At 43.1% G+C, this 7,712-nt stretch overlaps 2 protein-coding genes across 10 annotated transcripts in view; one reads left to right on the forward strand and one right to left on the reverse strand.

The window, feature by feature from the left end:
* LOC125762692 (uncharacterized) overlaps positions 1 to 7,712 on the forward strand; it is a 185,863-nt gene that overhangs the window by 15,406 nt on the left and 162,745 nt on the right. The window lies entirely within an intron of this gene.
* LOC125762687 (uncharacterized) overlaps positions 1 to 7,712 on the reverse strand; it is a 116,855-nt gene that overhangs the window by 9,258 nt on the left and 99,885 nt on the right. For 3 of the 6 annotated variants that reach the window (XM_049425071.1, XM_049425072.1, XM_049425070.1), the window contains 3 exons: positions 5,853 to 6,371; positions 3,604 to 3,816; positions 2,225 to 2,670 (listed from right to left, as the gene is read on the reverse strand). In XM_049425071.1, the coding sequence (XP_049281028.1) occupies positions 2,225 to 2,670; positions 3,604 to 3,816; positions 5,853 to 6,371 (1,178 nt within the window). Of the gene's footprint in view, positions 446 to 2,224; positions 2,671 to 3,603; positions 3,817 to 5,852; positions 6,372 to 7,712 lie in introns of all 6 variants that reach the window. The other 3 variants (XR_007418242.1, XM_049425074.1, XM_049425073.1) reach the window with 3 other exon arrangements.

Genomic DNA, 7,712 nt, shown 5'->3' on the forward strand with positions numbered 1-7,712 from the left:
AATGATGGATGGGTATAGAAAAAAAAAGAAAGAGCGAAAGAGTAAAACGTTACATTTCACCTCAGTGGAGATGGATATTAAAACGGCGTAAAAAAGCAGAATTAAGAAAAAAGTAGGCAAAAACCATAGTAGTTTTTTTAAGTAACATGTAACACAACTAGTTAGCATATTAGCACGTACAATACAAAGCGGAAACAAGCGTACGATTGTGATGTGTAGACTAGTTGGTATGGTTTTTGGAGCGTGATGTGTAAATGTTGCGGCAAACACGCGCTAGAAGCACAATTCTATGATACGTACTATATTGTATAAAACGAGCTTAGGCACAATGAGCGTCGTTTGGCAGATGGTGTACATCCTACTTCATACATCGAGTGTGTGGTTTGCTCCATTGCAAAAGCTTCTACTAAATTGGGAGATGCGTCGCACTACGAGTTATCGCCATCTTTCCGTTACCCATAGCGGGAGCATCAAAAAAGAGGTAATCGTTTTGTTTGTTTTTTTTTTGTTTTTAATCATCAGTTGAAGTCTTCCTTCAACCGTATAAATGAATGAGAAGATACGGGATCTTACGTAAAGTTGGTGAAGCGATCATTGCGGTTACGGTTATATATATATATATATTTATATAGAGCGATCTAAGCATCGGGTAACGCCCGGTAACGGCATACGTTACGGCTTATTTTAGTGCAACAATTTTAAGTAGAACTAAGCCACGCATCCCCAAGCTTGCTACTACCTTCGGCTGGAAGGCATACTGCCATACGGTGCTACTACCTCTTGCCGGTACGGACGGTGCTGGTGACGGGTTTTATCGTGCGTGAACGCTTCCGAAGCGTTCGGAGGATACTGCGCCCTAACGTTTGGGTGCAGCTAGTGTGTCATAAGCGTAACGCTAGGGATCACGCTTCCTGATAAAGTCGTTGCTGGGCCTGCTTGGCCGGTTGGTGCTGGTCGAACTTGTTCGAGCGGGTGCATTTGTATCTCGAGAAGAAGGGCGGAAAAGATGAAGATAGGAAGAGCGGAGGGTAAATGTGTTGGAAAGTTTCGGAGTAGTTTCTGTATGGTAGTGTCCGAGAGTCTTTGTGATGGAATGTTCAAAAAATGAAGTCTGATTGAGATTGGTTTGATTTGTAGAGCTTTTTCACTGACAGAGATTGACGAATTCGTTTATTTCTGTTATAACGCTCGTAAGATCTGTTATAACTACGTGAGCAAAGGGACAATTTATTACTGTTATTAGTTGTAGAATATCTTCCGAGGCAATGTTTTGAAGTTTGTAGCCAAATGAAACGTCTAAGCTAACTGGTCTAACTCTATAGCCAATTCAATTACAAGCAATACAATAGTAAGATAAGCTAGAGTAGCATGTTTGGAGGTTATGTATACAGAAAGTCCTCGAGAAATTCTCGTATCTTGTTATTATAGCGGATCGCAGATATTCGCATATCCCCAATTTCTAAGTGCATCGAATTCGGCTGCGAATTTCCGAAGTACTCAAATGTCTAGATCCGCACATCTGGGAATCCGTGTATATAAGATTTCGTGTATCTCGAGGACTCTCTGTACAGTTTTCACTTTTCACCAAGGAATCTTGTATAACATCAAACATTCTTTACTACATTGTTTGAGTTTTAGCTTAACTTCAACCAATCTATTGGCTTTATCATTACTTCTTGCATCATGCAACGTGAATTGTGACCCACCGGTGGTAACATTAAGTTATGTTCTGTTTCGTTAAACGATAAGCGATCATCAAGTCCTACGCGTGAAGATTGCATCCATCACAGCCAAGGGGAGGTCTCTACCAATGGTTTCTAGCACTCGCCAGGAAGTATATTATTGTCGAAAGTGTTCATGCTATAGATTAAGGCTTCATGGGAGCGCGCGCAATGGTCATAAATTTGTGTGGTTGTTGGAACTGATAAAACTCTATACCGGGATTTTGGTGCGAGGAGAACGTACGTTCGAACACTACGAGTAAGTGTGAGATTATACATCGGTGTACTTGTGCTTGATGCTTTCACTTCGAAGTTGAAAACACATAACCACACAAACACACTCGAAGGATGGAGTCGACGGGGCGTTACGTGGAGCTGGGTGCAGTTGAACGTAAACGACAGGGCGCCGAGTAGTAGGACGATAGAGAGAGAGAGATAGAGAGAGATGGGGATGGAGAGTTGGGGGTATGGTAGACGTCATGCAAACAGGCACTTCCGCTTACCTGTAGGTGGGCACCTTGGCGTCGAATTCGCACAGCTCGTAGTTGTTATTACCGTTTATTGTCTTGGTCGTGCCGGGCGTGGCGTTGGACAGCAGCGATGGGCCGTTGTTGTCCTCCACCAGCAGGGCACAGTTGGAGTTGGTATCCGACTCACAGCCACCGGCACCACCTGCCGGTCCACCCGTACCACCACCCGTTGCGCCACCACTTCCGCCTGCCAGCGAGGACTGGCCGCAGATGTGCTGTGGCTGCTGTTCGTTGATGCACGTGTAGAGCTGCTTGTGCTTGAGCAGCTGCTTGGGAGTGTTTTCCTGCGTCAGCAACGATTCCCGTTCGCTTTCTGCCGATCCGACACGTGTCCGTTCGCGGTCCCGATTGCCTACCTTCGGTTCCGCATGGATGCCACCATTGACCGATGTACTCGTCACTTGCTGCAACAAGGTAAACTGTAGCACACAAGTACACACAAAACACACAAATGGACGCGCACAATCCAACAAAAAAAATACGAAATATGATTCCGCGGGACGTTTCAAACAAACCCCCAAAAGGACGTTTTTTGTTTCGATCGTACACGCAGAACCAGCAACAATTTCAGATGGGATTTTAATTTAATTGTGTTAATAGCAACCCGTCAGATGGCGCGTTTGGTGAACATTTGGCATCGGTGCAGGGTAGCGTGGTGGGTGTAGTGTGCATCGGCGGGTGGTGTCATCGTTTCGCATCGGCCAGGTGGTTCAGTTGCGCATCGCAGTTGCACGGTTTAGTGGTTAGTATTAGTATTATATTTGTTGTTGTTTTTGTTTGTTGGGGGGTGCGTATTTTGGGGTTTAATAAGTGCGTGCAATCAGATTTGCGTGCGGGTGTTGGCGCATTCCGAGGACATTCCACACATGGTTGTGCCGTGTTCGTTGCGCGTGCGTGCCAGAGTCGTCGAGGAAGAGAAACAATGTAAAAAGGCGAAATCAATCACTCGATCATGTTCTATTACATTATTCTTGTATTTTTTTTTATAAAGGAGAATGTTCTCCAGTTCATTTTAGACTGTATTCGGTTTAATTTCAGAAATATTTGCTCTTCAGTTACTATTTGATTTCAATAAGAAAACTAATTGAATGTTTTTAGAATCCCTGATATATCATGGATGTGTTAAGATTAAGAAATTCTAATAGTAATTTAACAAAAAAAAATGTAAAGTGATACATTCTTTAACATAAGTATTTAACATAAGTATCAGAAAAAAGACCCTCCAAAGATTCATTTTTGATTATTACCTATCTGACTATCGAAGAAGATATTGCTCTGTGGGTTTTTTTGGGATGCTAAGCCTTGCATGTTAGGTATTCAATTTGAAAGCAAAAAAATAAACTTCAACGTACCTGTTGGATCTGCTGTTGATCACAATCGACCCCGTTCAGGATAGCACCGGACATTTCCGTTTGCAGCAACTTAATCTTCTGGATCATTTCCTTGATCTCGTACCGTAAGATACCGAGAAAGCACAGCTTTAGGAACGCTATCACGCAGTAACCCAGCACGAACAGTATGTCGGCTGTATGTCGCAACCAGGAGACGATCCGATCTGCACAACCCTGTTACACAAAGCGAAATGGTGGAGAAATCGTCAAAGTTTATAAGAGCGTTAGATTTTCCTGTTGTGAACAAATCGTGACTGTTAGGAGTGTAATGGATTTTAATTATTTTACTGAAGTTTGCAGAAATCCCTTCTTGAAATATGTCCCTATTTGCTCGCATTTCTTGTGCCATAAATTCCAACTTTATGCATCATGAAAATGTCACTGAACAATAGAGAATCATTCAATTATTTGTCTTTTGTTTTTAAAACAAAGCTAGTCTTAAAGGTACCTTGGGATTAATTCTTCATCCCTTATTTTGGTACCGTAGAAGGTGGTTTTTGTTATTTAGAACAGTTTGCTCCTATATTTCAACATTTACCATCAGTTGCAGCAGGACTGTGCACCAACTGTGCACCAAATGCTTGTTTTGATAGTTATAAAAACACTGGACTGAATGAAACGTAAACCATTTATTGGAGTTCTCAGCTATAGGATGGTCTTTTGTGCATATCCCTTTTTCGCTTGGAATTGAAAACGTCCACGGATGCGCCACACATGTTTCCAAACACCGGAGCACACGTTTGAATATAATGTATCGAAATGTGCTATACCTTACGCACCAGAAATGGAGAGTGAATATGCATATTTGTTGTCGATGGTTCAACTGGCGTACCGAGCTGAATAATCGTTTGCAGACACCGGAAGGTTCACGATCAGGTAGCGAAATGAAGTGATGAATGGTATTGGTGGCCACCGGTGCTGGTTGCGATTTGCGACCGTATGGGTAACACTTCGGGTTTGGCCAGCAGCTCCATTTTGGCGGATTCAACAAGGAACGGTTTAATTAAAAGCAAACATTGCGCTCGACAAAAGTTCGATCGCGAACAAAAGCTCTGGGCGGGAAATGAAAATATGTTAAAGCAAAACAGCAGCAACAAAAAAACACACACATCAACAAATGAAATAAATCGAACGCCGCTCGACGAAGCTATTGTACAGCTGCAGAGCCATAAAAGAAAGTTGTGCTGCCCGTCCTCATATTGACGATGGTCGAAGGAAACGGCCATTCGTCATGGATCGAATAAATGGGGTAGAGAATACTATTTTTTCTACCCTCTGCGTCCTCTTTCCCGCACAATAGCCACAAAAAAGACAGCATCACCGGAAAGCGCAATAAATTGCATCTGACGTTTCTTGTCGATCTTCAACCCACACTCCCTCCCCTAAAGGTTTCCCCCTTATCACCCCGCCAAGCATCGACAACGGTACAGTTTTCATCGATCTCTGTGATTTCCGGCATTGCCGTTGAGTTGTACTGTTTGAGTTTGTGGTGCAACATTTCTCATCACCCCCTGGTCGCCCGGTATATACGAGTGCATTTTCGCTGGCCTTATTTTATGTGCCATTTGTTGCAGCTTAATAGTATTCCTTGTGCACAAACCCAGGCAGTGAAAAGCCATTCATTTCGTGACGTTGCTCGTCTGTCATTCTTTTGTTTTCGGTGTTTGAGTTAAAGAACCTTTTTTGATTTGAACCGAAAGTCTTTGTGCTCGATCGTATGAAAGGAAGCTGAGGTGTCCCAAATGCCTTTTTTTGACGTATAACAAAATTTGATTTTCAAAATACTTTGTTTTCTGTTAAAAAACGTAATTAAATTCACTCATAATTTTTTTTAATAAACCCGCTACAATTATAAATAATAATAAATAAACTGTTTTGGAACATCGAATCTGTTATGAATTCCTAACGGAAATTAAATTCCGTTTTGTTCAGTAAAGAGGTTTGACACGCCTGCCTAAAGTCACGATGTTACTCAGTAGCTCTGTCTTACGAGATAGTTAATACTTGACAAATTGGACGTGACTTTCAATTATGTGATTTTGTTTCATGGCATCAATCGCTTCGGAAGAAGTCATTCTTGCAAGTGAAAAGTAAATGCATGACTTTAATCCTCCCGCAGTGCATCTCAATGGTGGAGGTCCACCGTTGCACTCGAACAGGGAGCCTAGAGCTCGGTTTTAATGGGATCGCATCGCTAATTATCATCTTACCTGCGGATATACAGCCCGGCACGTAACGATCGTTTTGATTTCTTCCGTTTCGCCACCGGAAACGGCACTGGCACCGGGTGTACCGCCGGAACTGCTTCCGGTCGTAGAGCTGTAGCTGCTAGTGCCGTGGTTGACGCTGAAGGTACTGCTACTATCACTGGTGCTGGTGCTACTGACCGCTCCCTGACCGGTTACCGACGACGCTTCGTCCACGACACGAACGCCGCTCTGCTGCTGCAGTGGTACGGTGCTCGTTCCGCTCGTACCACTTCCACTGCTCGGGGCCGTTATTAGGCTCCAGGAGTCGGTGAGCTCGCTAAAGTTCCGGCTCATCAGCAGCGTGTCCTTTATCGTACTGGCGGCTAGTTCGGTTGCGGCTGCAACGGCCGCTGTTGGGTCCTCTCCGCCTCGAAACACGATCGCGGAAGCGAGTGGGCGCCGTCCTATGCTGATTTGTTCCGTGATGTCGGATGTGCAGCAGGACGTCGGATAAGTGCGGTTAGCGTTGAGCGCAAAATCCTGCAAAGAAATATCCAACAACGAATAGCGTTTTGCCGTCAGAAAGTACGTCATTAAGATTGACTGTGAAAATTGACAAAATCTGCAAAGGATAGGAGAGGTTTGCTCCAGGATAATAGAATTCCTGGGAAGTTAATTAACTTCATAATATATTTAAAACGTGTAAGAAAAGTGCCATACTTGGTCACTTTCCTTAAGCTCGGATTATTAGTTTTTAAAACAGTAACATCACTTACATTTCCCATCACAATGTGCTAATCTTTCAATGCGGCAGCGGAAGGATTAAAATGTGGAGTAAAAATAATCCGCAATGTAATGGATTACATGTTCACTCGTTACACACATTAGTCCATTTATGTTGCAATATGTTGTGAATAAAAAACACACACCCCGATTCCCCCCCGCTTCCGGTGGCAAATCCTCGTTCCCAATTATGCCCCTTTCAATCACACTTGTGTTTACAAACAGTGATCGGTTGTGTTCGAGCTACACATGCAAAAGGATTAAGCGCGGTTTCCGTAAATCCGTTTTTAACACATCCTTCCGGTTCACATTTTACATACGAACGCAAATCGGCAGAGCAGTGTGTGTTCTGATGTTTCCACTCTGCAAAATCGACCACTTGACCAATCGTTTCTGTTCTTGCCAATCGGCAAGAAGGATTGGAATTTGTTCAATGACAGGAAAAAAGAGATTGCACTGTGTTGGGGTATAGAATCGAACCAGAAATGTGCACATTTAGAAACATATGCCTGTATGGTAGAACCGGTGCCGGGTCACGTTTGAACGTAGGAATGTACGAAAGGATTACAAGAGGCCGGTTAGTGTATCGTTTGTTCAGCTTTGTGGTTGTATCGAAACATACGACTAGACTAGAAAATGGTGCTCTAAAACAGAAGTCCAAAGCTTCTGCCAGACCAGAATGTGTGAATGTTAAATCCAGCTGCTCAAACGATAGAACTTTAATTTGTGAATTCAAAGTCGTACGAACTTCATACGCCCCATATATTCCGCCTGCCACTGCTCTTCCCATGCTTTGGTGTTGATTACACATTTAAGCTTATCTTGTTTTAATTGAAACACTCTTTCGCATTATCGTATCGTTCTTTTCGGGCGAACAAAACATACCGGAATGCAAGCAATGCTGTTGCAATCAGATGACTTGGGTGCATAATTAAATTTAACTTGCGGCTATGCACCATACTGCCGCGGAATGGCATTATCGGGCTGCAAATAGTTCATTTTACGTTTTTTTGTGCAAACAGAAACTACAATCTGGTGAGTACGAATTCGAGGTGTTTAGCAGTATCAGGTTATTTTATCTCCACCGTGGTTTTTTTT

The sequence above is a fragment of the Anopheles funestus genome, chromosome 2RL, assembly GCF_943734845.2.
Source record: "Anopheles funestus chromosome 2RL, idAnoFuneDA-416_04, whole genome shotgun sequence".
Taxonomy (NCBI): domain Eukaryota; kingdom Metazoa; phylum Arthropoda; class Insecta; order Diptera; family Culicidae; genus Anopheles; species Anopheles funestus.